General features: G+C 38.3%; 1 protein-coding gene across 1 annotated transcript; it reads right to left on the bottom strand.

Annotated features, from left to right (window-relative positions):
• Window positions 1–232: 232 nt before the first annotated feature.
• Window positions 233–15,073, bottom strand: Satl1 (spermidine/spermine N1-acetyl transferase like 1). Its single transcript, XM_036175653.1, has 7 exons — window positions 12,595–15,073; window positions 12,146–12,489; window positions 7,788–7,839; window positions 2,319–2,399; window positions 1,834–1,935; window positions 1,143–1,183; window positions 233–403 (listed from the first exon to the last, which is right to left on the bottom strand). Exons 1-7 carry the CDS (start codon window positions 15,071–15,073, stop codon window positions 233–235), a joined length of 3,270 nt encoding a protein of 1,089 aa, XP_036031546.1.
• Between the last annotated feature and the right edge of the window lie 3,539 nt (window positions 15,074–18,612).

Raw genomic sequence — 18,612 nt, forward strand, 5'->3', positions numbered from 1 at the left:
GTGTGAGTTGTTTTTCAATGATGCGATCAATTAGATTGTTACTAGCCATTAGTGTTTAGTTTGGATAATGAAGAATTGATTGTATCTTGAAAAATCTGTTTCAAAGTCAAGTATCTACAAGAATATTGTGTTCATTTGCTTTATTTCACAATATTTGATGTCAAAGTGATGTTTCTAAGGTGACATTCAAATATTGAGGCCTATGTTGGGATGAGTTGTTACCAGGCTTTTTTCATGTTTCCTCTGCAAGTTCCAGGAGATCTTCCATGTTAAATCTGAACAAATGCCAGCCTTCCTCACAGGAAAGGTCCACAGCCCCTTGGCGAGTATAGTACACAACGGAATCCTCATTCCAAATGACAACAAGAAACTGCATGGCACTGCATTGGGTGTTGATGGCTATCTGTTTAAAAACAAACAAGTAAATATTGTCCTTATTTGACAATATAGTCATCCACTATTTACTGAAGGTCTCCTATATATAATACTATATGTATATAATAATGCAAAATACCCTAGCTATTTTTGGACTAAAAGAATCTTTTATATTATTGCGGGTCACGTTGTGGGTCTATTTTATGAATAAAATTACTATCTACTCTCGTGTTTACTTATTCTTGATGGTAAAAAAACACATGTAGTATGTTTGTACAATATATAGGAATAAAATTTAATTAAATATAGAATCTGGGCTTTCACCTTGAAAATCCACTTTAATAAATATTTGAAGTGCATGTTGCAAAAATGTTTTGTGTATGTGGATGCACATGTGTGCATGCATGTGGTGATCAGAAGGCAACTTCAGTTGTTAGCCCTCAGGTGCTTTCCACGTTTTGTTTGAGACAGAGTCTCTAACTGGCCTGAATTTAAGTTAGTGTGGTGGCTGGTGAGCACAAGAGATCCAGCAGTCTCTACCTGTCACCTTGCCACTGCTGGAATAAACGTATGTACCACCACTCCTGGCTTTTAATGTGGGTTCTGGGGATTGGATTCAAATTATCATGTTTTCAAGGAAAGCACTTTACCAACTGAACAAGTCCTGGTGTTATATTTAATCAGTAAGATTAGTTACCAAATCTATGCTGTGTTAAATAACACTTGATGAAGAAAAGGATAATATCAGTACTAACTATAACACATACCTGACTTAGCTTCTTCAGCATAGCAGCCCCAATACCTAGACCTATTAAATAGACATTGTCAAATAAGTCTGTACATTGAAATCTTTCACTTAAGTAATCAATTATTTTAATTTTAAAGCAATAAAAGATCAAACTATGATATATATATCATGTTGAAACTGAATTCATGAACATTTTAAATCCAATAATGGTAATCCAAGAAAGATTAGTTTTATCTTAAAAATCCATGATGAATAAATGTGTCTCTGTCTTTGTATTCTTTCTTTTTCTTGAGAAGGGGTTTCACCATCTATTTTTGGATGGCCTGGAACTTGAATTCACAGAGATACACCTGCTTCTGCATCCCAAATACTGGAATTAAAGGTGTGTGTCACCATGGTGGCCTTCACTGTTTTCATAGAACAGGGTATATTTCTTAACTGTGTCTATTAAAAACAAACCTACAATATAAAATGATTTTACAGATAAAAATAGTAGTTGGGGATAACATAGCTTACTTGAGTGTGTTGATGAATACTATTGAATAATATTTTCTAACTTGTAGTTGAGTCTTCACTGTATTAGGAAATGGAAATGAGTTATGTGAATACCTTAAAAATCATATGCATAGTAAGGCTTATCTGTAGTCCTTACATTAAATATAACTTAGAAACTTTTAGATGTTTGCAAATACTATTGATTGTAGTTTTACCTTGGTAACCTTCAGTGATGTAAAAATCCTCTAGGTGAAGCAGTTTGCCAATCCATGGGTTGTATGTGTAGTAGTACATGGCAAATCCAATAGTTTTTACTCCTACGGAGAAGAGAGGGAAGAAAAAGGCCAATGCTTTAAATCATAAAAAGGTATATGTCTTCAAGTAGGATATGAAAGTGTTTGCTGCCTTAACTATTAAAGTAATAAGTGGTTGCTGGGCAAAATATCAGTACATAAATTTACAATGTAGAAAGTTTACTTTTCTTATAGCCTTTAAAAGAAAGTATATAGTTTGACACATTCTTATAATTTTTAATACCTTTATAATCAGAGTTATGTAACAGTTATTTAAAAGTACACTGGGTTTGCATATTGCACTCCTCTGCTTAATACTATTTATACAATGTGTATTTATTAACTGTTAACTCTGATTTCAGATATAAAAAATGTACTATAGATTAAACTGGAGAAGAAACATTTACCTGATTCTGTTTGTTGAGTGGGTACTTCTGCAACCATGCAGTAGAAAAGTGGATTATCTCCAAAACCATCCCTGAATAAATCTGAAATGTCAATCCACATACAACATGTCAACGTTTATAAGCGAACAAAGATGTCACGCTAGGAAACAGTAGGAACACATCTTCACTCCTGCATAGCAGCTAGGCTAGTAAAAAACATCTGGAGTAAGTATTTCAACATTCACAACTTTAAAGAGCATCTGCCTAGTATTTGCTGTTAATTTGGGCTAAATGTAGCCATGCATGTGGTGTCAGCTACCTGCCTATGTCCCTTTACATTTCTAGCAGGCTAAATGTAGCCATGCATGTGGTGTCAGCTACCTGCCTATGTCCCTTTACATTTCTAGCAGGTGTCTGTAGGAGTGACAACTTGTGTTTCTCGAATAGTTTGTTGAAGCCTGGTGGATCAATAACTATCTTGTCCTTAATGTGCTGTACTCATTGTTAGGATGAAGGCTTGGAGACTGATTGTCATTATTCCACCCTCCACCGACTGAAGTGACTTCTGGGAAATTAAATGGATCTACTCCTGCTTTGTGTTTCTCTGTGAATTCTCTCTCTCTTGCTCTCACTTGCTCTCTCTCTTGCTCTTTCTCTCTCTCCCCTTTCTATGAGAATAGATACACATGAGAGAATTTGATAAAATTTCAACATAGTCTGTTAATCTCTGCTACAAAGAACCTACAATAATAAGACACACTAAATGTTTAAATAAAATCAACAAAGTGCGTAAGAAGTTATTAGTGAGTTATTAATGGGGGAAATGAAGGACAAAAGAATGGATATAAAAATGGCAGAAGTGACTCTTTTGAGTAGTTAAATATGAAAAGATTACTCCATTAAAATATAATGATGAATGTAATGGATACTCTCTTTTTTTTTTTTTTTTTTTTACATTTTTACCTTTTGTGTGTGTAGTGGGGAGGGTGGTCAGAAGACAACTGGCAAGAGTCAGTTCTTTCCTTCTACCATGTGGGTCCTAGGACTTAAACTCAAGTTATTAGGTCTTTACTCACAGAGCCATCTTCCAGACCTCAGTATACAGTAAAAAAAAAAAAAAATTCAATTACTCTGGATTCAAAGAAACAACTAGGCTGAAAATGAAATGATGGAAAAAGATAGCATGCAAACATAAATTAAAGAAAGCTTGGGTAGCTATACTATTATAAAATTATAGATTATTGAAGGAGAGAGTGGAATTGTGTAATTATAAAAATAACAAATCACTAAGAAGATAGAGCATTTATAAACATGTATATAACAAAAATTACAACCCTGAAATGAAAGAGACAAATGCTGATATAATTGAAGGGAGAAAGACATAGCAACATACTAATAGTATGAGACGTTAATATTGCACTTTCAATAATGTATATAACAAGATAGAAAATAAATAAGGTCATAGATTACTGAACAATATTAGAGACCAACTGAACTGAACTTGTATGTTATTTATTTTCTACTGCTCTATTAAAATACCATGACCAAAGCAACTTATAAAGAAAGCATTTAATTTAGTTTAAAGTTTCAGAGGGTTAGAGTCAATGATCGCAGAACAAAGGCTTGGTGGCAAAAACAGCTGAGATCTCATATATTGATCCATAAGCAGGAGGCAGACACAACACAGTGGGAATGGCATGAGTCTTTTGAAAACTCAAACCTTGCTCCCAGTGTTACAGCTCCTCCAACAAGAATATACCTCACAATCCTTCCCAAACAGTTCCACCAACTGGGAACCAAGCATTTAAACATATGAGCCCATAGAGACCATTCACATTCAATCCAACACACACACATGTATAAAACAGTGTGCATGTTAAGTGTGCAAGCAACTTTCTCCAGGATAGCAAGCACATATGTCAGTCTACATGTCAAGGCTTGATAAAATTTAAAAGACTAAAATAATGATTTCCCAATCAGAAAGGCATTAGAAATCAATAGGTAAAAAAATCTCTATATTCAAAAATATATGAAAATTAAACAACACACTTTTAAACAACCAATGAGTGAAGAAGGAAATCAAAAGACTTGGAATGTGAATCAATGATGGAGCACTTTGCTGGCAGGTGAGAGACCCTAGGTTCTGTTCCTAGCATGACAATCAGTTAATTGATTAATGCAAATGAATATTATTGCTGCAAATCATTTAAAAATAATCAAGATGCAATTTTGTTGAAACTAGTGGTGTGGTATAGTATACCTGCAGGAACAAGCCACTGCCATGTCTCACCTTGACAACTTCATGAATCCTCTGACTGAATGTCTCTAAGTCCTTGCTTAAAGGGGTCCACCCAAAAAAGCTCCAACCAAAAAGGGCTTCTGCTGAAAGAGCTTCAGCTGGAAAGGTCTCCTCAGCTAAAAAGGCTCTCTAGCCAAAAGGCCTCTAGCTGAAAGGCTTTAGTTTCCGTCTCCTCATGCCTTATATACCTTTCTCTGCCCAGCTATTTCACTTCTTTCCTAGTGCTGGGATTAAAGTTGTGTGACTCCCAAATTCTGGGATTCAAGGTGTGCGCCACTACTGCCTGGCCTCTATGTTTAATCTAGTGGTTTGTTCTGTTCTCTGATCTTCAGGCAGATTTTATTAGGGTAGAACAAAATATCACCATGCACCATGACCAAGGCAACACTTAGAAAACATTTATTTGAGGCTTCTTCACAATTTCAGAAGTTTAATCCATTATCAACATGGTAGGGAACATGGGGCTAGCTCAGTAGCTGAGCACTACATCCTGATCCTCGGGGAGAGAGAGAGAGAGAGAGAGAGAGAGAGAGAGAGAGAGAGAGAGAGAGAGAGAGAGAGGTGGGAAGGGAGATTGAGAAGGGAGGGAGAGGAAGAGAGTAGGAGGGAGGAAGGAGGAGAGAGAGACTGGACTTGGCATGGGCTTTTGAATCCTCAAAGGCCACTCCCTGTGACACATTTCCTCCAGTCCTTCTAATACTTTAAAATATTGCCACTCCCTGGTGACTAAGCATTTAAGTATATGAGTACATGGGTCAGTCTTATCGAAACTACCAAAGTCCCACTTAAAACATTCAGCTACTTTTCTGGTTCAAAGTCCCAGAATCTTCCATATTCTAAACAACAATGAGATCAGGCCTGTTCCAGCAGTACCCTAGTCCCTGGTACCAACTTCTGTCTTAGTCACTGTTCTGCGGTGAAGAGACACCATGACCAAGGCAACTCTTCTAAAAAGAAAGCATTTACTTGGGGGCTTAGAAGATTAGTCCATGATCATCATGGTGGGAAGCAGACAGGCATGGCCCTGGGCACTGGAGCAGCAGCTTTATATTCTGACCCACAGGCAGTAGGCAGAGGAAAGAAAGTCACTGGGCCCAGCATGGAATGTTGAAACCTCAAAGCCCATCCCCAGTGACACACCTCCTCCAACGAGCCTGCATCTCCCAATCTTAAACAGTCCACAAACTCGGGGCCATTCTCACTCAAAGTATCACAGCCACTATCTGTTTTCTTAAATTGATATAGATTCCCAAGAACTCCAAATCTCCAAAACAGTGTTAAAACAAAAGAATAACGTTGGAGGACATACACTGCTGAATTTTGAGATTCACTATAATGTTATAATAATTAAACAGTATGATACTGGAAAGAGGCCTGACATATAGACCAACCAAACAGAAACAGGACTTTAAAATAAATACTCACAAAATTAATATGGTTAACCAATTTATTATCAGGGTACCTAAACCATTCATTGAGGAAAAGACTGACTTTCCAATAAATCATCCTGTAAAAACTATGTTTCCATATATAAAATAACAAAGTTGGACTCTTATTTTTTATCATATTCAGAATATAGCTTGAAATAGATTGGAGATCCCAGTGTGGCTGTAACATTAGAAAACTCTAACAAGAAAATGCAGGAAATTCGTAAGATATTGTAAGTGGCAATGGTTTCTTAGGTCTACCTTACAATCAAAACACAGTCAAAGAAAAGGTCAGAGACAAAGTGGAAAAGCTAAACTTCAACAAAATAGCACACTATAAAAAGAGGTAAAAAAATCTCCACAGAGTAGAAGAATATTTTATGGAAGGTTCTTAGTAGATTATGTTCCTTTTTTATTTTATAATTTAATTTAATTTTAGATATCAGCCACGGATTTCCCTGTCCTCCCTCCCACCTCAGCACTCCCCCAGCCCACCCCCAGTTCCCATCTCCTCCAGGGCAAGGACTCTCCTGGGGATTCAGCTCAGCCTGGTGGATTCAGTCTAGGTAGGTCCAGTCCACTCCTCCCAGGCTGAGCAAAGTGTCCCTGCATAAGTCCCAGGTTACAAACAGCCAGCTCATGTACTAAGGACAGGTCCAGGTCCCACTGCCTGGATGCCTCCCAAACAGTTCAAGCTAATCAACTGTCTCACTTATCCAGAGGGTCTGATCCAGTTGGGAGCACCACAACTTTTGGTTCATAGTTCATGTGTTTCCATTAGTTTGGCTATTTGTCCCTGTGCTTTTTCCAATCTTGGTCTCAACAATTCTCAATCATACAATCCCTCTTCTTTCTCACCAATTGGACTCCCAGAGCTCCATCTGGGGCCTGGCCGTGGATCTCTGCATCTGCTTCCATCAGTCATTGGATGAGAGTTCTAGCACAACAGTTAGGGTGTTTGGCCATCCGGATCAACAGAGTAGGTCAGTTCAGGCTTTCTCTTGACCATTGCCAGTAGTCTATTGTGGAGGTATCTGTGGATTTCTGGGGTCCTCTCTAGCATTTTGCTTCTTCCTATTCCCATGGGGTCTTCATTTATCATGGTCTGTTATTCCTTGTTCTCCCTCTCTGTTCTTGATCCAGCTGGGATCTCCAGCTCCCCTAAGCTCTCTTTCCCTCAACCTTTGCCCTTCATTACCCGCTCATGTCCAGTTTGCTCATATAGATCTCATCCATTTCTCTGTCGTTGGGTGATCCCTGTTTCATATTCAACTTTAAATGACTATCCTTCACTTGATTCTTCTAATGTTAAATAAATGACCCTCTTTATTTGGTCTTTGCCAATCATGATATTTCACCATCTTTTAGGCTTCTTATTACTATGTAAAACAGTTCTAATTCATAATAATTTTCTACATTATCCATTAATATTTCGGTTATCAAATGTAATAAGAGTAACTTTTTTCAAAGCTCCTACCAACATATTGCATGTTAAGTAGCACTTTTGACCAGTCATTCCTCCTGTTCTCTGTTTTGAAATGCATTTTCAGTCTACTGCATCTGTATCCATTTCATGCTTTGAGGGAAAATGAAAAATAGTGGAACATTGAAAAGGCTATGGAATTTGTGTCTTGTATATTTTAATGTTATTAATAAGCTCATGCTTTGTAACAAGGACAGAAACTTCTGCAAGCCTAAGTATCTATTCTGTGTGCATGCACTCACAGTTTTTACCTGCTCTAAAATTACCACAAAACATCTTACCCAGTTCTGTTAATGCCACGTTTTCTTGCATGCCTTCATAGGAAGCCATTTCCTGTCAAAGTAGAAAAAAACCTTTCAGCTGATGATTTAGTAAATATTATATTCATTGAAATATTTATTTAACATTTATATACACAGGTATCCTGTGATGTGTTAAAAAGAAGTCAAAATTGATCACAGTTATCTAGAAATTAAAATCTGAAACAGCAATGCAACACAGATTAGATAGATAACTAGTTGGTAGCTAGATGACAGGCAGATAGATTTATAGAGAGACAATAGATATATGATAGATTTCATATCTCAGTTATGTGAAGGTTAACTTTCTGGGACTAGCTTTGAATTCAGCAGGAACCTGGAAAGTAAAGAAAAACTTGTTTCTGAGTAGTCACAGTCACAATGTTTATTTATTATGTCTTCACAGAAAAATTTGTGACATGTATTTGCCTGGGGTGGCTTTTGCTAGTCTAACTTTAGAATTTTAAAATTGTGGCCTTTATTATTAATTTTTTTGCCCATCCCAATTCTTTCTTTTGTGATGTTTATTACATGCTTGGAAAGTTATAAAATATTTACTCTTGTTCTCCTTTGTCCATTTCTTTTCTTTATTTTTAGTTGAGGCTATTAACTGTACAAAATGCTGGCTTTTATCCTCTTCTGTTCTTACTAATTGCTTTGTATAGTTTTGCATGTGTAAACACTGAGGTAGAATGTCACCATCATACCTACTCATACCTACTCTGTCATCCCAGTGCCATTAATTGAATAACCCCTCTTTTATTCAGTGTTTTGAAATATCCCTTAATATCAAATACCACATTCTCACATATACTTAAGAAAACTTTTGGACTCTTCATTAAGTTTCATTGTGCTAGTTATGATAATTTTATGAAAATCCTTTTTCATTTATTTTTCAGATTATAATGTAACCACATCATTTCTCCCTCTGTACTCTCCCATATACTCCTTGTTTACTTAGCAGTGTCTGAAGGTTACATCCATAAATTATCACCAAAATAACTGCCTCAACATGAGCTGAACAAGGACAACAATAAAAATCTTAATTTTTATGTATTAATTTTCTATTTATAATGTCAAATGCAGTCATGTCAGTCACATGAAAATACATATGTACTTATACATTAAACACTTTGAAAACTTTTCTAATATTATTTTGTTATATTTTCTTGTATTCAAACTTTTTATTTACATTATTTTTTATTTACATTATTTTATTTTTCCAGGTAATCTAGAGTTAAATTTTATTTAACATTATTTATTTGCATTAACAAAAACTGTGAAAATATTACATTTCCCATATTACAGTACAAGAATTCAACAGAATATTTCTTACTCCACAATAAGATCTTACTGATCTATATAAATGAAATAAGTTTAATTTATATGTGCTGGCTCATTTTCTGTCAATTTGGCACAGATTAGAGTCATTTGAGAGGACAGAACCTCAACTGAGGCAATGCTTCTTTAAAATCAGGCTATAGGCATTTTAAGCCTGTACATATTTAAGCCATTACATATAAGCCTGTAGAGCATTTTCTCATTGAGTGATCAGTGGGAGAGGAAACAAACCATTGTGGTGGTGACATCCTGGGCTGGTGGTCCTAGGTTCTATAAGAAAATAGGCTGAGGAAGCCATGAAGAGCAAGCCAGTAAGCAGCACTCTTCCATGGCTTTTGCATCAGCTCCTGCCTTCAGGTTCCTGCCCTATTTGAGTTCCTGTCCTGACTTCCTTCAGTGATGAACAGCAATGCTGAAGTGTAAGCCAAATAAACCCTTTCCTCCACAAGTTGCCTTTGGTCATAGTGTTTCATCATAGCACCAAGACAAAATGACTGTTTTTCAAAATATCCAGACATAAGTATATAGCTTCATTAGTAACATCCTACTCAGTCTCCATATCAATTAGCACTAATTTATAAAGATGTGTTCTTCATATGGTCTTGGTCAGTTAGAATACAGCAGGAAAAGTAACAGTTCAGGAATAACCATATTTTTCAACTTTGTGATAACTATACTATATGTATAAATTCACATTAATAATTTTCACTATTATTTTGGATATTTTGGCAATTTAGATCAAATGACTGCTATTTTGATTTCTGCAAAGGAGACCAATTTTTAAAACCTCATTTAGTGTAAATCATTTCAAATTAGTTTATCAGATAAAAATAAAAGTTTCCAATTGGTTGCTTATCTTGTGTTGTAGTTGGTTTCAAGCAAACACATATACAGAAAATGGAAATTTAAGCTCTACTATAAGGTCTGTTTTGAAAATTATACTTTAACACCAAGCATAGGGATAGACACCTTTAATCTCAGCACTTGGGAGGCAGAGACAGGTGGATCTCTATGAGTTCAAGACCAGCCTTGTCTACATAGTAAGTTCCAGGACAGTGAGGGCTACAGAGAGAGACTCTGTCTCAAAACAAAACACAACATAGCAAAACAAAAAAGAATAATACACAAAAAACCACCAAATGGTTAGATTTTAAAACCAGTCTTAAATATTTCTGAACATGACAAAATTTTGTTTAACTTTTCAGTGTTTAACAGAAAATTAAAACCATAGAATTATTACCAGGATTAAAGATTCTGATAGCTATACAATCTAAATTTGGACTGAGGTATAGGTATTTGAAATATGTAAGCTTAAGTAATGTGTGCTTTCTTTTGAAATGTCTTCGATTTGAAATACTATAGGTACATGATTCAGAATGTTAAATTATAGTATATATTGTCAGATTTTTTCATGGTAAAGAGGCATTATTTGTTTTTCTATAGAAAATCAAGAAAAAAACCCTAAGTTTATTTCTTTTGTGTGTGTGTGAAAACAAACTTTTACAACAGAGCTTGTCTATAGCTCCTTCAGAGAGATTTTCTCCCACTGATTTTATTCTCATTTTGCTTGTTCCTTTCCCCCCAGATGCAGAGCTTCAGGTATGTGTCTGCGGCTCTGTTCCTCTGCAAGCTGCCTTTGGAGGTAGGGACTTTTTTTCAAAAAAAGAAAAAAGAAAGAAATGGCTAAGTTTATTTCTTAAGAGGAGAAAAAAAAGGTAAGTAGTGGTCTCAAAGAAAATAAAATCCTGGAACCACAATAAAAGGGCCATTAATTGAAGAAAGCAGTGTTACTCTTTTTGACACTTCAAAAACATTATTCCTAGTATTAGGAATAATGTAATACTATCTAATTGTTATATATTATAATGGTCATGTATATATGAACACATATATAAAAACACACTATATTGTGACTAAGGAATTGTAGAATAAACTCATAGCCTAACTCACAACAATAACAAGTTGCTTACATCTTAACTGTTTGTTTAGACCTGAACAGAACAAATGTTCAGTGAATATACTAGTCATTTTCAAATTATGTAATAAAAACTCTGGTCATAGTATTTGATTTTACTAAATTACTTTTGAGAAACTAGCTGCTTTGCTTCACCTACTTTATTTAATACTGGTATATTATGGGTTTATAATATAAATATATGTGTACAAGCTTTAAAATATCATAAACTTCCCATGAGGAAAATGTCATTTAGTCTGGTATGTATCTGCAAAACATTTTAACACCAAAAACATCAGAAGTTTTAAGATCAAGCATAGAAAATGTTATACTCTGCTATAATGATGCTAGTGTGCAGCTACACAAGGCCTCATAATGATGTCTATTAGCTAAGGAATTTTGATGGGAAACTAATAAATTCTTTAGCAAATAGTGTTTTTCTAAATTTGAAAATGATCAAGTATTGCAAAAAATAGAAATATATTAAAGAACATAAATCCCAAAGAGAACTCCTAAATACACATCTGTATCATATGAATGACTGCCATCAGTACAGAACTCCTAAATACACATCTGTATCATATGAATGACTGCCATAAGTACAGGAAAATTCAATCATGGTAACTATAGTTATTATATTATCACCTTTACTGTACTGGTATGGTTTCTAGGAGAGGCATTAAAATAAATGTGTGTGTAAGAAAACTTTCACTCAGTTGGTTAGACTCATGGGATGTATCTGTGAACAGACCTCTGGATATGCTTTACCAATGGAGCTATATTCCCTAGTCCACATTCCACATAATATATATATATATGTATATATACATATATATATATATATATATTACAACAATCTCTTGGTGTAGTAATTGCTATAATCTTGTTTTATATGGAAAATGAAGATTAGAAAGGGTTAGTGAATTCCAAAACACTGTGTATATGAATCATAATTAATAGAGCTAGATTCAAAGCTAGACTATGCATTCATTTTGTTCTTTCAGCCCTGAAATAATTTCTAAGGAATAAGGAAATATACTCTTACTTTTATCAGTTGCAGGATATCTGGGCAGTCCTGAGGCTCAGCAGGTCTTATGTAGAAAGGAACAGTACTTGTTTTTCTCGTGGGTAATTGAATCATTCCTTGTTGATTTGTACCAAAATCACTCATGCTTGATTCACTTGGCTCTAATTGACTTTTATCTGGTTGACTTATGCCTATTTGACTTAAGTCTGATTGGCTGGTGGTGTCTGATGAGCTGGCTTTCATCTCTGGTTGGCTTGGACTTGTCATTGATGTATCTGATTGTGCCATTTCTCCTTGGCTCCTTGGTTGGGTAGTGCCTATTTGGTTTGTATCTAATTGACTAGTTCCTGGTTGGGTGGTATCTGGCTGGCTTGTAGCTAATTGGTTTGTGCCTGATTGAATGGTTTCTGGTTGACTTGTCTCTGATTGTTTCAGGCCTTGTTGGCATGTACCCTGTTGGTTGGTACTTGTCTTGGATTGCTTTGGCATTGGTTCCCAAATATCTGATAGTCTCATGTCTGGGTTGCTGGGATCTAATTGCCATTTTTCTGATTGTCCTGTGCCTGGGAAACTGGTGCTTGGCTTCCATGTGTATAATTGTCTTACACCAGGGATTATGGGACTTTGTTGCCATGTATCCAATTGTTTCATGCCTGGGTGGCTTGGACATGTTTGCCATGCATCTGATTGTCTTGTGCCTAATTGTCTGGGGCTCAGTTGCCATAAATCTGACTGTCTCATTCCTGAGTAGCGGCTTGGGACCCGTGGGTATGGGTCTGAATATCTCATGCCCAATTGGCTTGGGCCTGGTTGCCATGAATCCAATTGTCTCATACCTGGGGGGCTGGGGCCTATTTGCCATTTTTCTGATTCTATCCTGCCTGGGTAGTTGGGACCCCATTGCCACGAATGCAACTGTTTAATACCTGGTTGGCTGGTGCCTGATTGCTGTGTGTTCAACTCTATCCTGCCTGGTTGACTGGTGCCTGGTTGCCATCTGTCTGGCTCTTTCATGCCTGATTGGCTGGGGCCTGATTGACATGTGTCAGATTTTGTCATGCTTGGTAGGCTGGGGCTTGATTGCTCTATGTCTAAATCTTTCATGCCTGATAGGCTGGGGCCAAGTTGCTTTGTGTCTAATTGCATCATAGCTGGTGGTCTAGGGCCTAGTTGACATGTGTTGGACAGTCTTATGCCTAGTTGGCTGAAGCTCAGTTGCCAGGTGCCTGACAATTTCTTGCCTAGAGGGCTGGGGCCTGGTTGCCATGTGCCTGACTGTTTCATGCCTAGTGGGCTGGGGTCTGGTTGCCATGTGCCTGACTGTTTCATGCCTAGTGGGCTGGGGCCTGGTTGCCATGTGCCTGACTGTTTCATGCCTAGTGGGCTGGGGTCTGGTTGCCATGTGCCTGACTGTTTCATGCCTAGTGGGCTGGGGCCTGGTTGCCATGTGCCTGACTGTTTCATGCCTAGTGGGCTGGGGTCTGGTTGCCATGTGCCTGACTGTTTCATGCCTAGTGGGCTGGGGCCTGGTTGCCATGTGCCTGACTGTTTCATGCCTAGTGGGCTGGGGTCTGGTTGCCATGTGCCTGACTGTTTCATGCCTAGTGGGCTGGGGCCTGGTTGCCATGTGCCTGACTGTTTCATGCCTAGTGGGCTGGGGTCTGGTTGCCATGTGCCTGACTGTTTCATGCCTAGTGGGCTGGGGCCTGGTTGCCATGTGCCTGACTGTTTCATGCCTAGTGGGCTGGGGTCTGGTTGCCATGTGCCTGACTGTTTCATGCCTAGTGGGCTGGGGCCTGGTTGCCATGTGCCTGACTGTTTCATGCCTAGTGGGCTGGGGTCTGGTTGCCATGTGCCTGACTGTTTCATGCCTAGTGGGCTGGGGCCTGGATGCCATGTGCCCAATTGCCTCATGCCTTGTGGGCAGAGGCCTGGTTGCCATGTGCTCAACTGTTTCATGCCTTGTTGGTTAAGGTCCAATTGCTGTATGTCATTTTGTCTCATACATGGTTGTCTGGGGCCTGGTTGTCCTGAGCTTGGTACTGTCAGTCTCATACCTGGTTGAAGAGGGTCTGGTTGCAATGTGTCAAATTGTTTCCTACCTGGTTCAGTGGGATCTTGTTGTCTGAAGCTTAATTGTCTGATGGCTGAAAAATCTACGTGTGCTTGCCATGAATTTGAAAATTTTTTGTTTAAGTGCCTTGGGCTCCATTGACATGCATCTGTTTGTCTGAAGCTTGCAGAGCTTGGCCCCCATTGCTGTGATTCTTTTTGTTTCATTCCTGGATAGCTTGGATCTGATTTCCATGTATCTGGTTGTCTCTGTCCCGCATAGCTTGGACCTGGTTGCACTGTGTCTGATTGTCTCATTCCCTGATTCCTTTGATCTATTTGCCACATGTCTGGTGGTCTCCTACCTGGATACCCTGGACCCCATTGCCATGAGTTCATTTGCTTCATGTTGGGAGGAGGTGGGCCTGGCTGCCATATGCTTGTTTGGCTCATGCCTGCTTGATTCATGTCTGGTTGTCTTTTGCCTAGGTGTTTCATATCCAGTTGGCTTGGGTCTGGCTGCCTCATACCTTGTTGGCTCATGTCTGGTTTGCTCTTGACTGGCTGATCCATGCTTGGCCCTGGTTGTTTCATATTAGGTTGGCTTGGGCCTGGTTGGTTCATATCTGTTTGGCTTGCACCTGATCTTGTCACACCTGGTTTGTTCATGCCTTGTTGACTCGTGCTTGGCTGGTTGATGTTTGGTTGGCTGGGCCCTGGTTGTTTCATATTGTATGGGCTTCTGCCTGCTTGGCTCATAACTGTTTGATTCATGTCTGTTTTGCCTGGGCCTGATTGTCTTATGTCTGGGTGGTTCATATCTGGTTCACTTGCACCTGGTTGTGTTACATTTGGTTGGTTCAAACCTGGTTGGTTTATGCCTGGTTGGTCCATGACTGGTTTGGCAGTTGATGGGTTGGTGAACAACTGACTGGCTTGTAAGAGTCTTGATAGACAGGATCTTTGGACTACAATGCTGTGGTGAAAAGTTGTCAGCTGTTTCCAGTTTGTCTAAACTCACACTTGGAGATAGTTCTCTGTCATGATGGGAATAGGAAACAGAGGTGACTACCTGAGGAGGGTGATTGAAGCCTCTGATTTGCTGGAGTTGGCTTCACTAGAGACCACAACTCCAAGCTTGATTGGATTTCAGCCTGCCATCTGGTCTTTTCCTGCCAACAGGCCTGAAGAGGAAGAACAAAATGGTCCTGGGAGAGTGTTACCACATTACCCCTCCCCCAATCCAAACTGGAATGCATCATAATGACGAAGTCACAATGCCAATGTCTCTGTGCCTATGTGTTGTTCTTGCAAGTGGTGAGGTAAGGGCAAGGCAGAGCGGCTGTTTGAATGGCTCTCCAGTCTCATCCCAGCACTGTAGCAGCATGCTTGCAAGTGTCTCTCCTCCCACCCTATCTCCATTCTCCGTGGAATTTGCTGAACCTTGGTGTGGGTATAGCTTTACATCTTCCTGTGGACCCTGTCAACCCACTTCGAGCTCATTCCCATTCCTTTGTGTTAGCCAAGGATATTGAGAAACACTCTCTACCTGTGATTTCCACTGACAAATGCAGACCTGGACTCAGGTGGGAGATTTTCACTCTGCTTCATTTCCATCATTACAATCTGTCCAGCCTCACCCCCATCCTTGTATCAATCTGCTTACAAGTACAGTACCTCCTACCTCATCTCCATTCACTGGAGATTACAACTATGAGTATGGACCTAGGATTCCCCTGGCCTTTTATCTTTGTATTTCAAGTTTATTCTTTGTTTTACTGCAACCTACTTGAAGAAGCCACTCCTATCACACCTTGAACTCCCTAGGAACTCTGATTCTTGGTAGGAACAGAATCTCCTTAGTTTTTTCCTTCAGTCCCTTTCAGCCTTTTCTCTGAGCCCATCTCTATTACACTTCACCATCCACAAACCTGCAGAGGTGTTCTTTATCAGACCACACACAGCCACCACACTTTCCTAAGATCCAGAGAGGGCAAAAGAAACCAAGTAATGGTATACCCACCCAACAAAGACAATACCAGATATCAACACCTAGAATCACCTCAATCATCCTAACTCCAGATTCCTAGACAACAGCACAAATCAAAAATATTAACCCCAAGATAATATGCATCCACTAGAATCCAGTATTCCTATTATAGTAGACCCTGAGAAATGCAATATAACTGAAACACAAGGCAAGGATTTCAAAGTATCAATTATGAATATGTTCAAGGACCTTTAAGAGGATATGAATAAATGCCTTATTAAACTCTGTGAAAACACAATCAGTGGAATTAAATAAAGAAACAGTTCAAAATACAATAATAGAAATAGAATCACTAAAGAAAACCCAAACTGAAGTAAAACTGAAAATTAAAAATTTAGGAAGTCAAACAAAAACCTCAGAGATAAGCTTCACCAACAGAGAGCAAAACATGAAAGAGAAAATCTCAGGCATTGAAGAAAGTAGAAGAAATGCAACCTCACTCAAAGAAAATGTTGAGTATAAAAATACACAGGCACAAAAAATCCAGGAAATCTGGGACACTATGAAAAGACCAAATATACAAATTATAGCAATAGAGGAAGGAGAAGAAACCAAGGTCAAAGGCACAGAAAATATTTTCAACAAAATCATAGAAGAAAATTTTCCTAATCTAAAGAAAGATGTACCTAACAAGGTATAAGAAACATACAAAATAGCAAATAGATTGGACTTGACTTACAACACATAATAATCAAACCTCTAACTGTACAAAACAAAGAAAGATTATGATCTTCCAGGGAAAAAGACCAAGTAACAGATAAAGGCAGACAGCTTAGAATAACACCCAATTTCTCAATGGATACTTTAAAACCCATGGATAGATGTTCACAAAAATCTAAGAGACCACAGATGCCAGCCTATATATTATGCCTAGCAAAACTATCAATCACAAGAGATGAGAAAGAAAAAAATTTCCTCAATACAGCCAAATTTCAATAGTATGTATCTGTAAATCCACAAGGCACTAGAAGGAAAACCTCAATCTGAAGAGGTTAACCACATCCAAGATAACACAAATAATAAATGATCCCAGACCAATAAATCAAAAGAAAAGGGGAAAAAAACCACACCATAACAACAAAACAGGAAAAAGTAGCACTACTCAATGATAACTCTCAATATTAGTGGTCTCCATTCTCCAATAAAAACACACAGAATAACATACTGGATTAGAAAACAGGATCAATCTTTCTGTTACATCCAAGAAACACACCTTACCATCAAGGATAAGTATTCAGGTAAAAGGATGGAGAAATGTATTCTAAGCAAACGACCCAAGAATAAAGTAGGTGAAGTTATGTTAATATCCAACAAAATAAACATAAACGCAAAACTACTGAACTTAGTGCATGAGCTGGCTGTTTGGAACCTGGGGCCTATGCAGGGACACTTTGCTCAGCCTGGGTGAAGGGAGGAGGGGACTGGACCTGCCTGACTGAATGTACCAGGCTGAGCTGAATCCCCAGGAGAGTCCTTGCCCTGGAGGAGATGGGAATGGGGGGTGGGTTGGGGGGGGGGAGGGAGGAGGGAGGACAGGGGAATTTGTGGCTGATATGTAAAATTAAATTAAATTATAAAATAAATGAAGGATCTCATATTAGTTACCTAGTGGCATGTATGAGAGCTCTAGAACAGGACGGAATCACACCCAAAAGAGAAGACAGAAAGAAATAATCAAACACAGAGCTGAAATCAATAAAATAGAAACAAACATCCACCACCAACAACAACAACAAGAAAAAAACCAATACAAAGAATAAAAATGGATGGTTCTTTGAGAAGATCAATAAGACTGATAAAGACTTAAATTAACTAAAAGGTGAAAAGAGAAGTTCCAAATTAATAAAATTAGAGTTGAAAGGAGGACTTCACAACAAACACAAAGGAATTCCAGAGAATCATAAGGGCATACTTTAAAAATCAGAGATACACCACCTTTGACAATAGCCACAAATAACATAAAATGTCTTGGGGTAACTCTAACCAAATAAATGAAAGGGTACCAGGGGCAAGAGTCAGGTTGGGATAGCAACAACAGTTCTAGGAGAGAGGAGACAGGCCAGCAGAACCAAACAGAGGAGAAAATTGAATTTCTTGGGAGCTGCTCACCATTCCTAGCCTTATCCTTGTCCATAATCTGCTTAGTCTGTCCCAGCATCCGAATCACGAGAGTGCTGCATACATTCATCCCAGGTCTTAATGTTCTGGAGCAGCCATGCTCCAGCAGCATGTACTTCAAGGTCATAGGCTGATGTAGCAGTCACCTGCTGCCTCTCTAGGGGTTGTGCTTCAAGGTCATAGCTAGAACAGCTACACACTACACTGTATGACAAGAACTTTAAGTCTTTGAAGAAAGACATTGAAGATATCAAAAATGGAAAGA

This window comes from Onychomys torridus, chromosome X (assembly GCF_903995425.1).
Source record: "Onychomys torridus chromosome X, mOncTor1.1, whole genome shotgun sequence".
Taxonomy (NCBI): domain Eukaryota; kingdom Metazoa; phylum Chordata; class Mammalia; order Rodentia; family Cricetidae; genus Onychomys; species Onychomys torridus.